Below are 19596 nucleotides of genomic sequence, written 5' to 3'. Positions count from 1 at the left end.
AAGTCCGTAGAGGAATTAGGCTTGAAATGCCGAAAGTTTTATTTTTGAGAAGTTTGACCGGGGGTTGACTTTTTGATATCGGGGTCGGAATCTGATTCTAAAAATTGGAATACCTATATTATGTCATTTAGGACTTGTGTGCAAAATTTGAGGTCAATCGGACGTGATTTGATAGGTTCCGGAGTTGTTTGTAGAAATTAGAAATTTCAAAGTTCATTAGGCTTGAAATGGGGTGTAATTCATGGTTTTAGCGTTGTTTGAGGTGATTTGAGGATTCGACTAAGTTCGTATGATGTTTTAGGACTTGTTTGTATATTTGGTTGAGGTTCCGAGGGCCTCGGGTGAGTTTCGGATGGTTAACGGATCAAAAATTGAACTAGAACAACTGGTGCAATTTCCTTCTGTTGGAAATTGCTTCTGCCCAGAAATCGAGCCCAAATCGAGCTCAGGGTCGAGGGCAACGATCGAAGGCACGATCGAGCTCAGGGTCGAGGGCCACGATCGAAGCCCAGATCGAGCACAGAGTCGAGGGCCACGATCGAAGGCACGATCGAGCTCCGGATCGAGAACCAGGATCGAGGGGCAGGACCGAGGACCAGGATCGAGGACCTCGATCGAAGGCCAAGATCGAGGCAGAATCGAGGATGTCTGGGCAGAATTATAAAAATAGGGTCTTCGTCCCATTTGCCATTTTTGACAAATTAGAGTTTGGGGAGAGGCGATTTTTGTCGTATTTTCAAGGAAAACTTGAGGTAAGTCCCTTGTGATCATTTCTACTCCATAATATTGAATTATCATCGAGTAATCTGACTACATTACATGATTTTGAGGCGTAAATCAGAGATTGAAACTTAGAAATTTGGAAATTAGATTTGTAGATTTGAGGGTCGAGTTGAGGTCGGATTTTGGTAAAATTGGTATGGGTAGACTCGTGGTTGAATAGGCTTTCGGATTTTGTAACTTTTGTCATGTTCCGAGATGTGGGCCCCATAGGCGAATTTTGAGCCAATTTCGGGTTTTGGTCTAATTTTGAAGCTTTTCTTGTGGAATTCATTCCATTAGCGTATATTCATGGTATTATACTGATTGTGAATAGATTTTGACCATTTGGAGGCCGAGTCCAGAGGCAAGGGCATTGCGGGGTAGAGATTTGACCGGTTTGAGGTAAGTAACGATTGTAAATCTAGTCCTAAGGGTATGAAACCCCGGATTTTGTATCATTCTACTATTTTTAGTGACGCACATGCTAGGTGACGGGCGTGTGGGCATGCACTGTTGGGGATTTGTGACTTGGTCCGCCCCGTAGCAACTGTAAAGTTGCATACTTTGTTGAAACCATTGATACTTATATGATTTAGAAAGATTTTATGTAAATTGGGTTGAATACCATGTTTGGGCCTTGCGCCAATGCTATTTTGACCCTTAGGGGCTGTTTCGTATCATCCTCTCACTGTTTTCTATTGAAAAAAATCTATACTCAGTCATGTTTATACTTGTTTACTGTATAACTCAGTTTTATGACTATTTGATGCATATAAATGTTTTGGGCCGAATGCCCTGTTTTACTGAAATGCCCGAGTGGCTTGATTTGTGAGGACGAGTGTGGATTGGGGCTGCCCGCCTGCAACATACTTGTGAGTGAGTGAGGCCGAGGGCCTGATTGGCGAGGATGAATGTGGATCAAGGCTGCCCGCCTGTAACATACTTTTTTATTATTGCACGAGAGTTGTCCGTGCAGATTATAGCGCTTGGGCTGAAGGAGCCCCTCCGAAGTCTGTACACACCCTCAGTGAGCGCAGGTACCTACTGAGTGCGAGTGCCGAGTGCTGAGTGATTGGGAGGCAAGAGTGATTGTGAGGTATGCCCGAGTGGAAAGAGTGATTGTGAGGTATGCCCGAGTGGCAAGAGTGATTATGAGGTATGCCCGAGTGGCACGAGTGACTGTGATGTCTGCCCGAGTGGCTGTTTATGATTTCATCATTTTTGCTCACCTTTGCATTGAGCCTTGTTTGAAAAACTATTGGAAAAAAAAATGATTTTTATTGGAACTGGGTTTAAACGAGATGTTTGATTCAAATCCTGATTTTTAAGAGCATGTGGTATTTTACTGAGATTTCCTAATATTAACGTTATATGCTTCATTTCTCGTCACTACTGCTCAGTCTTTATTTATTGTTGTTACTTACTGAGTCGGCGTACTCACGTTACTCCCTGCACTTTGTGTGCAGATCCAGGTGTGGCTGGACACGGTAGCGGTTATTGAGTGTTCTGGTTGCAGATTTTCTTGTAGATAGCAAGGTAGCTGTTTGGCGATCGCAGCCCCTGCTTTTCTCCCTCTTATCTTCCTCTAGTAGTATTTAGCTATTTTTCCAGGCTGAGTTAGCCTTGATATTGTTAGACAGATTATAGTAGATGCTCATGACTAGTGACACCCCGATGTCGAGTTTTTTCTTTTCCGCACTTCTGTTTTTCTTTGATTTGAACTCTTTAAATGGAGGTTTTTATGTTAAATAACCTTGAAATTATCTTTGAAATGAAAATATCATTTTGTTTTGAAAATGAGTCGGCTTGCCTAGTTCCACAATAGGCGCCATCACGACAGGGGGTTAGTTTTGGGTCGTGACAAAAATATTCGAGGACGAATTTTCTTAAGTGGGGGAGAATGTAACACCCCGAAAAATTTCGAAGTGTTTTAAGACCATTAAGAAGATTGACGGGTACTAATTATATTAATTCAGGTATGAACATGACTAATAATATAAAGGATATCAATTTATCATGATAATATATGTATGAGGTGCATTAAGAATGGTTTGTGGTCTAAGAAGAGCCTTAAGGCTAAGTCAAGTTAGAAACTAAATGATGGGCTAAAGTTTTAAATGAGTTTGCACAAGATCTAATTTTAAAAGAGCACAACTCCCAATATATGAAGCTTTATGTGGTGTACTACCTATCAAATTAAATATATATGAGTCTAGGTTTCAATACTTCAAACTGTTCGTCATTTGGAAATTCCTACAAGAGGTTATAATCATTTTACTAAAGGGTATCACAACAGACACGTAGCTACGCGAGTTGTGCGTAGCTATGCTGCCTTTGACATAGCTGATTTCAACAAGGTATTCATATGAAGGGGATCGAAAGAGGAAGGGAGCGTAGATACGCATGCCATCAAAATTATAAAAGTGACTATTTTGGGGAGAGAGAAAGAGATAGAATTTTGGACAAGGGTCTTGAATCTAGAGAGAAGGAGCAGCACATCCCTCATCAACACACTTCAAGGTAAGTGTTTAAGATGCATTTGTGGCAACATATCACCATTTAATGTTAGTTTTAACATTATTCATGGATCAAAATCCATAGGAAATGTATTGAATCTTCAAGAACACCAAAAAGAGAAAAAAAATAAGATTCTTCTATCAAGAGGTAACCCATTCACTTGAGCTTTACATATATGATATATTGAAGTATGGGTAGCATGTTTATGAGTTTTATTTGAAGTTGTAGTGGGATAATATATGAACCCTAAGGGTGAGTCTTGAAAATGATATTTTTGACAAAGAAGAAGTTGAATAGTGATGAATTGATATAAATGAATATGTCTTGAGTTTATAATAATTTCTATAGACTTGATAACTTAATTGGTGAACAAATTGAATTGAGAATCACCATTTGGATAAGATACAACACTAGTTCTTAAAATGAGTGTTCTTCAACCTAGGGTTTTGTTGGTGAAGTAATGAATAGTGACTTAATGATGTTGGGTAATTAACATAATATCATTAATGACTCCAAATGAGTATTAAATGATAAGAATGGAATTAAATAGGCTAATGGGTGAACCTATTGGATAATTTAGGATGGTTGAAGGCTTGTTGCCGAATTTTGAAGCCTAAATGGATATTTATGAATCTTTTCATATTTGTTTTGATTTAGTTGGGATATATAATGGTAGATATTGAATTGTGGGTAATATTTGGGTATTTTAATCAATTAGAGTATTGTAGTATTTTTGGATCTTAAAGGTTGAGGTAAGTTGATTATGACTTACTCTTCTTGAGGGATTCTCCCTAAAAGCATGATTTGTTAATACATGAAATTGCTTTCTTTTTATTGGGAAATAAAGAATTTTTATTACCAAATAGCAATATGTACAGAAGAGAACAAAAAACTGCAGCTTAGTTTACCAACAAACTGCATTGTGCAAAGCTAGATTCTATTACGACTAACACTCCTAACTTACAAGTCCAAGGTAGACTATATTAAGAAGGATACCAGTTCAATTTTCCAAGCTCTGTAGTAAGTCTTCTCCTTTGTAATCCTCTATGAAAAACTTCTTGGATTATTTTCCTGACAATGCTCTTATGATCTTTTTGTTTATCTTGGAAAACCGTGTGATTCCTCTCAATCCAGATGTGATAGACGCTTGCGGCCAACGTCATCCTATAAATTTCAGCACTTGCACTTCTCCCTTTGGCATAGTTTTCTACCAAATTTAGTTCCTCTGGCCAAGATATAGCAGTTCTAGCAATCTTTTGCCACTTAAGTAGTTAATTCCACACTTGTGCAGACATCTCACACTTAAAGAATAGGTCAGATATACTTTCAACCTGTGAAGTACACATCGGACACACTTGATTATCAGTAATCCCCCACTGCATCAACCTGTCTTTTGTAGCCAGTCTACCATGAGCTGCTAATCTGAGGATGAAAATCCACTCTGGAGCTCCAAAATTATTGCACACCAATTTTCTCCAATGTACTTTAGGAAAATCATCTTTAATCAGCACATACATATTCTTTATTGAGAAAGTAGGCACACTCTGCAGGTCTTCTTCACTGATCCCAACTTGCTATACATAGATTTGAATCTTCATAATTTTTTGCTCCACCCAAGATGCTTGCTTAGGAACAACTCCCCACACTTGTCCCCCTTTGATGTAGTAACTGTGGACCCATTTCACCAAGAGTTTATCCTTTTTACAACATATATTCCAGAGTAACTTGTTAATAGCTGATCTGTTCCATACAGCAATATCAAGGATATTCAGGCCACCAACACTAGTAAAATAGAAAACTTTATCCCAAGCAAGTAGAGCTTTCTTTGTTAGCTCCACACCTACAGTCCAAAGAAACCTTCTACATGTGGCTTCAATTAGCTTTATCACTTTAGTAGGTAGTACATATATTTATGACCAGTAAATCTGGATAGAGAATAGGACATTCTTGAGCAATTGAACCCTTCCTGCATATGAGAGAAATTTTGTTGTCCAACTTGTGATCCTTCCCAACATTTTTTCAAGTAAAGATTGGCATTGGCTGACTAACAGTCTTTTGGTACTGACTGGAACTCCTAGATATCTGAATGACATCTCTCCTTTGGTGAAACCAAGTATTTCCATAATAGCCTTTTTTGTCCCTTCACTCACCCCACCAAAGTATATAGAACTTTTATCCTTATTTGCTACCAAGACAAACACCTGAGAGAACTCTTGAAAATAGTTATAAAGCATCTGTACAGATATATAATCACCCCTACAAAAGAGGAGGAAATCATCTGCAAACCCCAATTAGATCAGTTTCAGTCTTGAGCATCTAGGGTGATAGTTAAAATCCGGTTGGTCATCTAGTCTTCTCAGCATTCTAGAGAAATAGTCCATAGCAAGAACAAATAAGAAAGGGGACATAGGATCTCCCTCTCTTAATCTTCTCCTAGTTGTAAATGGTTCTGTTGTCCAGCCATTGATACTAATTGAATAAGATACTGATCTAAGGCATTCCATGACCCATCTTATGAACTTATTTTGAAAGTTCATGTGAGTCAGCACTTGTTCAACAAACCCCCACTCTAATGAATCATAAGCCTTTTGCATGTCAATTTTCATCGTGCATCTTGGAGATATTCCTTTCCATCCATATCCTTTAACTATTTCATGGCTCAGAATGATGTTATCACTAATTACTCTTCTAGGAACAAAAGCTAATTAACTGTTATCTATAAATTCATCCATCACTCTCTGCAGTCTGGTTGTTAAAATCTTGGAGATCATTTTGTAAAGTACTGAGCAACATGATATGGGTCTCAATTCCTTCACTGATATAGGGTTCTTGACTTTAGGAATTAAAGTCATTGATATTACTTAATAATGTGCATCCGCACTTGTGGGGACAAGCGGGAAGGATATCACCATGTGTTTCTAAGTTTGTTGATTTTGAAGTGTCATGTGATTTTATATAAAAATCTTATTCTTAAAACTTATTTGCAAGATGACACTTAAGGAAAACTTTATAAGTTTTATTAAAACTTATGTATTGATAAGAGTATAAACTATTTGAGTAGTAAAGATACGTTTTCATGAAAAAGTATGTGTTTTGAAATTTGATCAATGGAGTAGCACTTGTTGTATCTTTTAAAGATTGATGTTAAAGTTGTAATAACCCGGCCGGTCGTTTTGAGTATTACAACCCCATTCTCTCATTTACTGCTCAATTTATGCTTTACAGTTGTTATGTGACTCACCGGGGTGATTGGTTCGGGTCCGGTGAGGTTTTGGAATGAATTGGAACACGTAGCTTCAAGGTTTAAAGCTTAAGTTAAAATAGTGACCGGTGGTCGATTTATGTGTAAACGACCCTGTAATAGAGTTTTGATGATTTCAGTAGTTCTGTATGGTGATTTTAGACTTAGGAGCATGTCCGAAAAATTATTTGAAAGCCCGTATTTAAATTAGGGTTGAAATGGCTAAAATAGAAATTTAAACTTGAAAGTTTGACCGGGGAGTTGACTTTTTGATATCAGGGTCGAAATCCGATTCTGAAAATTTAAAAAGGTCCGTTATGTTATTTATGACTTGTGTGCAAAATTCGAGGTCAATCGGACTTGATTTGATAGGTTTCGACATCGAATGTAGAAATTGGAATTTCTTAGTTTCATTAGGCTTGAATTGAGGTATGATTCGTATTTTTAGCATTGGTTGATGTGATTTGAGGCTTCGAATAACTTCGTATGATGTTTTAGGACTTGTTGGCGTATTTGGTTGAGGTCTCGGGGGTATCGGGTGAGTTTCGGATGGTTAACGGATTAAAATTTTGACTTAGAACAAAGCTGGAAACTTTCTGTCATCTGATGCAATCGCACCTGCGGAATTTGGCTCGCAGTTGCGAGCTCGCAGAAGCGAGTGTGGGAGCGCAGATCCAGAAAAGGGAGAATAGAGAAGTGGCCGCAGGTGTGGAGGAAAATTTCGCATCTGCGCGACCGCATATGCGGACGAAGGATCGCAAGTGCGCTTGGGACCGCAGAAGCGAGTCTGCAGAAGCGGACTCCTTATCCGCAAAAGCGAAGGTTGTCGTATAAGATAGAAATTTATTGCAAAAGCGGAACCGCAGATGCGGTTAACAATTCTGTAGAAGCGGAACCTCTAAGTAGTGTACAAAAACAGAGGGTTCTGAGTTTTTGTCATTTTTGGTCATTTCCAACACGGTTGTAAGGCGATTTTCAGAGAGAATTCGTGGAAAAACTTGAGGTAAGTCACTTGTGATCATTGTTAGTCAATAATATTGGATTATCATTGAGTATTTTGATTAGATTACATATTTTTGAGGTGAAATTAAAGGATTTGGGCTGAGGGATTTCAAAATAGGAATTTGAGATTTGGAGGTCGAGTTGATGACGGAATTTGGTAAAAATTATATGGTTAGACTCGTGGTTTAATGGGCATTCATATATTGTAAATTTTGTCGATTTTTGAGATGTGGACCCCACGAGCGATTTTTGAGTTAAATTTTGGGTTTTTATTGAAAATCTATATTTTCATATGGAATTAATTCCTATATTTCCTGCTTATTTGATTTCATTTAAATCTTTAACTATTAGATTCTTGCTGTAAATTTGTTGTTTCCTTCAGATATCTGTTGCATATTTACTTTGGGACTACGAGGTGGTTCCTCGGGAGATCCCTCTGTACTGCATATTTACTTTTGGGACTACAAGGCGGTTCCTTGAGAGATCCCCCTGTACTTCATATTTACTTTTGGGACTATGAGGCGGTTCCTCGGGAGATCCTCTTGTACTGCATATTTACTTTTGGGATACGATTCAGTTCCTCGGGAGATCCCCTGCACTGCATATTTACTTTTGGGACTACGAGGCGGTACCTCGGGAGCGCCCCTGTTGTTTATCTCTATTTGTTGTGTTGTTCACTTCTCAGTCATTTCGTTATATTATTATATCATCTGTCTTACTTTTCTATTATTTCCAGTAGGGTCTGACCTGACCTCGTCACAACTCTACCGAGGTTAGGCTTGGCACTTACGGGGTACCACTGTGATGTTCTCATACTATGCTTCTGCACATCTTTTTGTGTAGATCCAGGTACTTCTTACCAGCCCAGATATCAGTGAGCTACCTGTGTGCGGAGACTTCAAGGTACATCTGCCAGCATCCACAGACCTCGGAGTCCCCCATCTATTCTTATCATGTTGTTTTCCTTATTTTAGTAGATTCTGATGCATAGAGACATTAATATTTCTCTTAAAAGATTGTGACTTATTTCTACCGGGTTTTGGGAGATTGTAGTTCTTTGACTTGCAGTTTTCATTTATCACGACTATTGAGGTTTGAGTTTCAGACTCTTATTATGTTATTCCGCAATTTGTTAAGCTTACCTAGTCTTAGAGACTAGGTGCCATCACGACATCCTACGGAGGGTAAATTGGGGTCGTGACAAGTTGGTATCAGAGCTCTAGGTTCATAGATATTATGAGTCACAAGCAGGTTTAGTAGGGTCTCGCGGATCGGTACGGAGACATCTGTACTTATCTTCGGGAGGCTACAGAACTGTTAGAAAAATATTCACTTCTTTAATTCCTTATCGTGCGCATTTGTTGAGGACACGTACGACTGTACTTATCTATTCTCTCATAGATGGTGAGGACACGCACAATTGGATCCGATAATCAGACACCCACGCCCCCTGTTGGAGCCGCAAGAGGACGGGGCCAGGGCAGAGGCCGAGGAAGACCACGTGGTGCAACCATAGCACCTGCACGAGCTGCTGCAGCATAGCCACCAGTAGCTCTAATTGGAGATCATGCACCTGAGACGCATGTTACTACCCCTGCACTTCAAGAGACTCTTGCTCAGTTTTTGAGCATGTTTTGCACTCTAGCTCAGGCAGGGTTAATTCCAATTGCTCCTGCCACATCTCAGGCCGGGAGAGGAGTATAGACTCCCACCTCCTGTAGCCCAGAGTCACGGGCCTAGGTTTACCATACCCCAGAGGTTATACCAGTGCAGCCAGTTGTCCCAGTTCGGCCCGAGGTTAGGGCAGTAGTTTCGGAGGGGGAGCAGCTCAGGATCGAGAGGTACAAAATTTACCACCCTTCCACTTTCAGCGGTTTGTCTTCAGAAGATGCTCAGGGTTTCTTGAGGAATGTCATCGTATCCTCCGTACTATGGGTATTGTGGATTCTAGTGGGGTTTCTTTCACGGCATTCCAGCTTAGAGGAGCGGCCTACCAGTGGTGGCAGGCATACGAGTTGGATAGTCCGTCTGAGGCAGCTTCACTCACTTGGACTCAGTTTTCAGATATGTTCTTGAGGGAATATGTTCCTTAGAGTCTTAGAGACACATGGCGCACAGAGTTTGAGCAATTGTGCTAGGTTTCTATGACCGTGTCAGAGTATGCTGTCCAATTCAGTGATTTGGCTAGGCATGCACCAGCCTTGGTTGCTACTATTCGAGAGCGGGAACGCCGATTTATTGAGGGGCTACACCCTAGTATCAGATTCAGTATGGCCCGAGAGTTGGAGATGGATATCTCATACTAGCTGGTGGTGTCAATTGCTAGGAGATTGAAGGGTATGCAGATTCGAAAGAGAGAAGAGAGTGAAGCTAAGAGATCCCGAGATTCTGGCATGTATAACAGTTCTCGTGCCCCATATACAGCTCGTCAGGGTAGGGGTTATAGGAGTCGCCCTGTTCATTCAGCACTTCCAGCCGCCAGCGATACTCCGGCCATTCCTAGGCCCCAGGATCCATATTATGCACCGCCAGTGTCTAGTGTACCTCATGTACGGTGTGCTTCCAGCGGCCAGTCCAGTTGATCAGGCCCGAGCCAGTCGCAGCAGACACGTCCTCCGAGAGCTTGTTTTGAGTGTAGTGATACTCGTCATATGGTGAGGGATTTCCCCAGATTCAGGAGGGGTACACCTCCACAGATTATGCATGCTCCACCTATTCTACAGGGCCCTCAGACTTCTCAATCCATGATTACTGCACCAGTTGCCACTCCACCTGCACAGCCAGCTAAAGGTGGAGGTCGGACAGGTAGAGGTCGCCCTAGAGGGGGACGCCAGGCCATATATTATGCCCTTCCTGCTAGGACAGAGGCAGTTGCATCGAATTATGTTATCACAGGTATTGTTCCAGTCTGTCATAGAGATGCATCAGTCTTATTTGATCTAGGCTCCACTTATTCCTATGTGTCATCTTATTTTGCCCCGTATTTGGGTGTATCCCGGGATTCTTTGAGTTCTTCTATTTATGTATCTACACCCGTGGGTGATTCTATTATTGTTGACTGCGTGTATCGGTCGTGTTTGATTGTTCTTAGTGGTTTTAAGACCAGAGCCGATTTGTTATTGCTCAGTTATTTTGGGCATGAACTGGTTGTCGCCCTATCACGCTATCCTTAATTGTCATTCCAAGAAGGTGACGTTGGCTATGCCAAGCCTACTGCGGCTAGAGTGGAGAGGTACCTTAGATCGTGTTCCTAGCAGGGTTGTCTCATTTCTTAAAGCTCAGCGAATGGTTGAGAAGGGGTGTGATGCGTATCTAGCCTATGCGAGAGATGTTAGTGTTGATACTCCTACTATGGAGTCAGTTTCTGTAGTAAGGGATTTTCCTGATATATTTCCAGTGGAGCTTTTAGGTATGCCACCTGACAGGTATATTGACTTTGGCATTAATTTGTTACCGGGTACTCAGCCCATTTCTATTCCACCATATTGTATATCCCCAGCAGAATTGAAAGAATTAAAAGAGCAGTTATATGAGCTGCTTGATAAGGGTTTTGTTTGGCCCAGTGTATCGCCTTGGGGTACTCCTGTCTTATTTGTAAAGAAGAAGGATGGTTCTATGCGGATGTGTATTGATTACCGCCAGTTGAACAAGGTTACAGTAAAGAGTAGGTATCTATTGCCTCGTATTGATGACTTATTTGAACAGCTTCAGGGTGCCAAAGTGTTCTCTAAGATTGACTTGCGTTCAGGCTATCATCAGTTGAAGATTCGGGAGCCAGATATCTCGAAGACTGCTTTGAGGACTCGGTATGGTTATTACGAGTTCCTTGTGATGTCTTTTGGGCTGGCCAACACCCCAGCATTATTCATGCACTTGATGAATAGTGTATTTCAGCCCTATCTTGAATCTTTCGTCATTTTGTTTATTGACGACATTCTGGTATACTCCCGGAGTCGGGAGGATCATGAGCAGCACCTGAGGACTGTGCTTCAGACCTTGAGAGAGAAGAAGTTATATGCAAAATTTTTGAAGTGTGAGTTCTGGCTAGACTCAGTGGCATTTTTGGGTCATGTAGTATCGAGTGAGGGGATCAAGGTAGACCCGAAGAAGATTGAAGCAGTGCAGAGTTAGCCCATACCATCCTCAGTTATGGAGATCTGGAGTTTTCTTGGCTTGGCGGGGTATTACAGTCGATTTGTAGAGGATTTCTCATCTATTGCATCACCTATGACCAGATTGACATGGAACGGTGATCTGTTCAGATGGACCGAAGATTGTGAGGAGAGCTTTCAAAAGATCAAGACAGCTTTGACTATAGCCCCAGTATTGATCTTGCCTACAGGTTCAAGGTCTTATACTGTGTATTTTGATGTGTCGTGTATTGGTCTCGGTGTAGTGCTGATGCAAGACGGTAGGGTGATTGCCTATGCATCCAGACAGTTAAAGGTACATGAGAAGAATTATCCGGTCCACGACCTTGAGTTAGTAGCTATTGTTCATGCCTTGAAGATTTGGCGACATTATTTGTACGGTGTCCATTGTGAGGTTTTTACCGATCATCGGAGTCTATAGAACCTGTTTAAATAGAAGGATCTTAATTTGCGGCAGCGGAGGTGGTTGGAGTTGCTTAAGGATTATGATATCACCATTCTCTATCATCCCGAGAAGGCCAATGTGGTGGCCGATGCTTTGAGTCATAAGACAGAGAGTTTGGGCAGCTTAGCATAATTACCGGTAGCAGAAAGGCCTTTAGCCTTGGATGTTCAGGCCTTAGCCAAACAGTTCGTCAGATTGGATGTTTTCGAGCCGAGCCGAACTTTGTCTTGTGTGGTTTCTCGGTCTTCTCTGTATGATCGTATTAGGGAGCGTCAGTATGATGACCCCCATCTGCTTGTCCTTAAGGACACAGTTCAGCACGGTGATGCCAAAGAAGTCACAGGGATGACGGCGTATTACGGATGAAGGGCAGGCTATGCGTGCCTAATATAGATGGTTTGCATGAGTATATTCTCCAGGAGGCTCACAACTCGCGTTACTCCATTCATTCATGTGCCGCGAAGATGTATCATGATTTGAGACAGCACTATTGGTGGAGACGAATGAAGAAAGACATAGTGAAGTATGTCGCTCGGTGCCTAAATTGTCAACAGGTGAAATATGAGCATCAGCGACTAGGTGGATTGCTTCAGAAGTTAGAGATTCCAGAATGGAAATGGGAGCAGATCACTATGGATTTCGTTGTTGGGCTCTCATGGACCCAGAGGAAATTCGATGTAGTTTGGGTGATTGTGGATAGATTGACCAAATCAGCTCATTTCATTCATGTGGTTGCTACTTACTCTTCGGAGCAGCTGGATCAGGTTTATATTCGCGAGATTGTCAGGCTTCATGGTGTACCGATATCTATCATCTCTGACCGGGGTATGCAGTTTACATCAAGGTTCTGGAGATCCGTACAGCGAGAGTTGGGTACTCGTGAGGAGTTGAATACAGCATTTCACCCTCAGACGGACGGACAGTCCAAGCGCACTATTCAGATATTTGAGGATATGCTTCGTGCGTGTGTGATGGATTTTGGGGGTGCTTGGGATCAGTTCTTGCCACTTGCGGAGTTTTCCTACAATAGCAGTTATCAGTTAAACATTCAGATGGCTCCGTATGAGGCCATATATGGGAGGCGGTGCCGGTCTCCAGTGGGTTAGTTTGAGCTGGGCGAGGCTAGGGTATTGGGTACAGACTTAGTTCAGGATGCGTTAGAAAAGGTTAAATTGATTCAGAATCGACTTCGTACAGCCCAATCTAGACAGAAGAGTTATGCGGATCGGAAAGTTCATGATGTTGCATTCATGGTTGGTGAGCGGGTCTTGCTCCGGGTTTCGCCTATGAAGGGTGTTATGAGATTCGGGAAGAAGGGCAAGTTGAGACCTAGACATATTGGGCCTTTTGAGATTCTTGAGAGAATTAGAGAGGTGGCTTACAGACTTGCACTACCACCTAGTCTCATTGTAGTTCATCCAGTGTTTCATATCTCCATGCTCCGAAAGTGTCACGGCGATCTGTCTCATGTTTTGGATTTCAGCACGGTGCAGTTGGATGGTAATTTGACTTATGAGGTGGAGTCGATGACCATTTTAGACCGGCAGGTTTGAAAGTTGAGATCAAAGAATAATGCTTTAGTGAAAGTGCAGTGGAGAGGCCAGCCAGTCGGAGAAGCTACTTGGGAGACTGAGCGGGAGACACGAAGCAAATATCCACACTTATTTGAGACTCCAGGTATAATTCTAAACTCGTTCGAGGACGAACGTTTGTTTAAGAGGGGGAGAATGTAACAACTCGGCCGGTATTTTTGAGTATTACAATCCCGTTCTCCCATTTACTGCTCAATTTATGCTTTACAGTTATTATGTGACTCGCCGGGGTGATTGGTTCGGGTCCGGTGAGGTTTTGGAATAAATTAGAACACTTAGTTCTAATGTTTAAAGCTTAAGTTAAAATTGTGACCGGATGTCGACTTATGTGTAAACGACCCTGAAATAGAGTTTTAATGATTCCAATAGTTTCGTATAGTGATTTTGAACTTAGGAGCGTATCCGAAAAATTATTTGGAAGCCCGTAGTTAAATTAGGCTTGAAATGGCTAAAATAAAACTTAAGCTTGGAAGTTTGACCGGGGAGTTGAATTTTAAATATTAGGGTCGAAATCTGATTCTGAAAATTTGAATAGGTCTGTTATGTCATTTATGACTTGTGTTCAAAATTTGAGGTTAATCGGACTTGATTTGATAGGTTTCGACATCGAATGTATAAATTGGAATTTCTTAGCTTTATTAGGCTTGAATTGAGGTATGATTCGTATTTTTAGCGTTGGTTGATGTGATTTGAGGCTTCAAATAACTTCATATAATGTTTTAGGACTTGTTGGTGTATTTGGTTGAGATCCCGGGGGCCTCGGGTGAGTTTCGGATGGTTAACGGATCGAAATTTTGACTTAGAACAAAGCTGGAAACTTTCTGTCATCTGATGCAATCGCACCTGCGGAATTTGGCTCGCAGGTGCTAGCTTGCAGAAGCGAGCATGGGAGCGCAGAAGCGAAAAACGGAGAGTAGAGCAGTGGTCGCAGATGTGGAGGAAAATTCCGCATCTGCGCGACCGCATATGCGGACGAAGGATCGCAGGTGCGCTTGGGGCCGCAAAAGCGGGTGCTTCATCGTAGAAGCGGACTCCTTGTCTATAGAAGCGAAGGTTGTCGCAGAAGCGGGAGATTTACCGTAAAATTAGAACCGCAGATGCGGTTAAAAATTCCGCAGAAACGGAACCTCTGGGAAGTGTACAAAAACATAGGGTTCCGATTGTCATTTTTGGTCATTTCCAACACGGTTTTGGGGGTGATTTTCAGAGAGAATTCACGGGAAAATTTAAGGTAAGTCACTTGTGATCATTTTTAGTCAATAATATTGGACTATCATTGAGTATTTCGATTAGATTACATGTTTTTGAGGTGAAATTAGAGGATTTGGGCCTAGGGATTTCAAAATAAGAATTTCAGATTTGGAGGTCGAGTTGATGTCGGAATTTGGTAAAATTGGTATGGTTGGACTCGTGGTTGAATGAGCGTTCATATTTTGTAACTTTTGTCGGTTTTCGAGACGTGGGCCCCACAGGCAATTTTTGAGTTAAATTTTGGGTTCTTATTGAAAAATCTGTATTTTCATATGGAATTGATTCCTATAATTTGTATTGACTAAATCAAATTAATTGTGACTAGATTCAAGCCGATCGGAATCAGAAAATGAAGGGAAAGGCATTCTTATTGACTGATTGAGCTTGGCTTGAGGTAAGTGGCTTGTCTAACCCTGTGTGGGAAAAATCCCCTTAGGATTTGATACTGTTGTAACATTTTGTGATATGTGAGTGCCGTGTACGCGAGGTGACGAGTACGTACACGGACTAAATTTGAAAATATCGATTCTTGCTGAGTAGTCTTCTTTTAAATTCTTTAACTTAGTTGCTTTAGTATATGTAGTGATCATGTTTAGTTTAGTATCACATGTCTACGTGCCCTAACTTTTACTTGCAAAATATGTAACATGCTTAGCTGAATTACCTGCTTATTTGATTTGATTTAAATCTTTAACTGTGAGATTCTTGCTATAAATTCGTTATTTCCTTCGGATATCTGTTGCATATTTACTTTGGGACTACGAGGCGGTTCCTCGGGAGATCCCCATATACCACATATTTACTTTTGGGACTACGAGGTGGTTTCTCGGGAGATCCCCTGTACTGCATATTTACTTTTGGGATTACGAGGCGGTTCCTCGGGAGATCCCCCTGTAATTCATATTTAATTTTGGGACTACGAGGTAGTTCCTTGGGAGATCCCCTTGTACTACATATTTACTTTTAGGACTACGAGGCGGTTCCTCGGGAGATCCTCTTGCACTGCATATTTACTTTTGGGACTACGAGGCGGTACCCCGGGAGCGCCCCTGTTGTTTTTATCTATTTATTGTGTTGTTCACTTCTCAGTTATTTCGTTATATTATTATATCATTTGTCTTACTTTTTTATTATTTTCAGTAGGGCTTGACCTGACCTCGTCACTACTCTACCGAGGTTAGACTTGGCACTTAGTAGGTACCGCTGTGATGTACTTATACTACATTTCTATACATCTTTTTGTACAGATCCAGGTACTTCTTACCAGCCCAATTATCAGTGAGTTACCTGTGTGCGGAGACTTCAAGGTACATCTGCGAGCGTCCGCAGACCTCGGAGTCCCCCCTCTATCCTTATCATGTTGTTTTTCTTATTTTAGTAGACTCTGATGTATAGAGACATTAGTATTTCTCTTAGAAGATTGTTACTTGTTTCTATCGGGTTTTGGGAGATTGTAGTTCTTTGTCTTGCAGTTTTCATTTATTACAACTATTGAGGTTTGAGTTTCAGACTCTTATTATGTTATTCCGCAATTTGTTAGGCTTACCTAGTCTTAGAGACTAGGTTCCATCACAATATTCTACGGAGGGTGAATTGGGTTTGTGACAAAAGTGCTAAAGGCATTAAAATGAAAAAGGTTATTCATTTGATTTTTTTACAAATGGTTTGGATTGGCTATGAAAATCATTATTTGATAAAAATAGATCCTTTGAGGCTATTAGGCTATGACTCTATTTTTGATATTCAAATATTATGGGAGTTACTAGTGGAGACCATCGAGATTGGTTTGAACATTGAGTTCGTTACCATAGAACTACACGTGTCGGTATAGGGACGCATTCCAAGGTTAGGCCGAGGTTTGTGGGATAAAGTCCCCCATTAGGAGGAAAAATAATCATTACTTAAAGTAATGAGGTTAAGTCACCTCCTACAGCACTACGGGAAGCCGCCCAGACAAGTAAGGTTAAATACTTGTTGCTATGTCGATCACCTAGTAGTTGTTTATTATGTCGTTGTCGATATAGTACTCCCGATGAAAGATAAAGAAGACTTTCTTATGTTTAGGCTTAAGGGGCCGAAAGTGATTTCGATGACTTAATGAAACTGAAATGGCTTTGTATGATTTTATTAAAAATCTTGGATTGATACAAAAGTTCTAAGAATTTATATCATGGTTTATACTTCACTTGTCTTTTCATTTGTAATGATAAAGAGCATGATTTTTATAATTATTTATCACCTTATATCAAATATTAGTTGCATAGTTTTTGTAAAATTTTATCCCAGGAACTTGAGTTAGAGAGAGTCTATGACACTTATTAAGTACCGTTGTGGTGTACTCAGCCCTTAGGCTCCCCTCCTCCAGGGCGCCACTTACTTTACATGTTTCAGGATTATGTATGATAAGTAGCATGCAAACAGATATATGGTGAGGCACCACTCTTATTTCGTGGTAGCTATCATGTTATTTTCTTAAGTTATGTTAGTCGGGCACTAGCCCAAGTGTTTAGTTATATTCTTTGGTATAGAGGCTCCATAGATAGTTGTAAAAAGTTGTAGTACTAGGGTTGTACACGACATACAGGAAAATATATTTATTTTACTTAATCTCATTATTATTATTATGAAAGATTTCATGTATGATTCTGAATTGGAAAACTTTCTATTATTTAACTTGAAAATATATATGTTTTTCAAAGAGCTTCCGCAGATAAATTAGTTTTCATGCATATGGTTTGGGTGCATCATATGGGTTGGTTCACTTGGATCGGATAGTATATCGGGTGCCGGTTACGTGGATTTGGGTCGTGACAGGAAATCCATCAGCAAATATCTCGACCTAATATTTCTTGGTTCACTAGCAAAGTTTGAGAGCACCCTATCAAGATGCTTCCATGCTTCTCTATCTAATGGATTACATAGAACATTATATGGCCTTCTATATTCATAGTGCCATCTTATATGAGGAGCGGATCTCATTGATGAATATAATCTTTTAACCTTGATATAATGGGTAAGTAGTGCATCACCTTTACTAGATTCTTCTTCTTTGTAGCTTTTGTAACGAAACTGGTTATAAAATTTTCAATTCTCTAAAGCTTCATCATTCTTATAGAATAACATTTAACCTTTCTCACAATAAATAATCCTCTCTTAGGAAAGATCCAACATGAAAATTAATTTTTTTGCCATGTAAAAATCTTTGGGTATGTCAATTTTACTCGGATTAAGTTCATTCATAAACTCAATGATATAATCTATGCCCCTTTGAGAAACAAAACTATCTAATTTAATACTTAGTAATCTAACTGCAAACAGACAACTTGAAATGCACTAAGCCTTCATACAGTGGACAACTAGCTTCATCTAGCTGTTTGAAGAAGCTCTTAGCCTCATCATTTGGTTCTGATTGAACATCTGGGAACATCTCAAAGGCATCCCTCGCCATTTTATTAAATCAAAAATTTTCAATAATATTCTTCGCCATGGGACTACCTCCCTCACCACCAAAAATAGATTCAACAAGCAAATCAATATCCAGCTAAAGCGCGTCTAAAGCTATAGAGAGAGAAACTGACATAGAGATAGATAGAAAGAAAGAGAGAGGGAGAGAGAGACGGAGTTGCTTTGGATCACGGTGGCTGATGTTGTCGCTTTCGTGGAGCTACCTTGGGTGGGGTGGGGTGGGGGTGGGGGGGGTTAAGCATAGAAGAGAAGGGGTAAAAAAGAGAAAGAAAATGGGATGGGTAGTGTCGGAGTATTTGCCGTAAAATTTATTAAAAAATAGAATAATATTTTTCACCACATTTTTGATCGAATCGGTCGGAAATGTGTAACTACTTTTTTCGATCGAAATTGAATCTTTTTCTGGTAGTGTAATAAGTTGGAATGTCTAACTTACAAAACGCGTTAGGTTTAAGAGGCTACAAAAGTGTTTAGCCTTCTTTTGTATAGAAAGAGTTAATTTTTCTAAAGAGGTTTTAACAAATGCATGAAAAATGAGTTGATGACAAATTAGAATTTTGGATGGCGAGGCACTACAACATTCGGGGTATTTATGCTGATTTATAGTAAAAGGTAAATTTATTTTAGCCCCGAACTTATAAACAGTCTCCCCTTGCTTCATATGCGAGTCAATTAATCAATTGTGCCTCAATTTCACATTACTTTCTTTTGATTATTCCTCCGATCTTTTGTATCTATTCCATCTTATCCAATTTTATTTCATCTCAATACTAAAAAAATTATCTTTTTAAGCAATTAGGGTGTTGATATGTGAGATGACTTTTCCACCCGCCGCCAAGAGGTGAAATTCAAAAATAGCCAGCTTTTCAAGTGATAATTGAAAAATAGCCACAGTTTCAAAAGTAATCGAAATTTAACCACTTTTCATGTAAAGATAAATTTGAACGAAAACACTGTTCAAAATACGAAAAAAATTCCAGCATAATATATTGAAGTTCGAATTTTTTACATCTGAAACTTCCAACATAATATACTGGAGTTCCAGCATAATATACAATATACTGAAAGTTCATACACAAGTGCTCAAATCTCCAATATATTACGCTGGAACTTTCCGTGTACTAGAGTTCCAGCATAATATGCTGGAAGTTCATACACATGTGCACCAAT

The 19596-nt window shown here is 40.2% G+C and overlaps 1 protein-coding gene across 1 annotated transcript; it reads right to left on the bottom strand.

The window, feature by feature from the left end:
- Positions 1-4262: 4262 nt before the first annotated feature.
- Positions 4263-18409, bottom strand: LOC138895271 (uncharacterized). The gene is made up of 6 exons (XM_070179945.1): positions 18271-18409; positions 5329-5557; positions 5184-5245; positions 4965-5119; positions 4635-4853; positions 4263-4541 (listed from the first exon to the last, which is right to left on the bottom strand). Exons 1-6 carry the CDS (start codon positions 18407-18409, stop codon positions 4263-4265), a joined length of 1083 nt encoding a protein of 360 aa, XP_070036046.1.
- Between the last annotated feature and the right edge of the window lie 1187 nt (positions 18410-19596).

The sequence above is a fragment of the Nicotiana tomentosiformis genome, chromosome 7, assembly GCF_000390325.3.
Source record: "Nicotiana tomentosiformis chromosome 7, ASM39032v3, whole genome shotgun sequence".
Taxonomy (NCBI): Eukaryota; Viridiplantae; Streptophyta; class Magnoliopsida; order Solanales; family Solanaceae; genus Nicotiana; species Nicotiana tomentosiformis.
The sequence above is the reverse complement of the archived record's forward strand: the minus strand, read 5'-3'. Positions and strand labels throughout refer to the sequence as shown.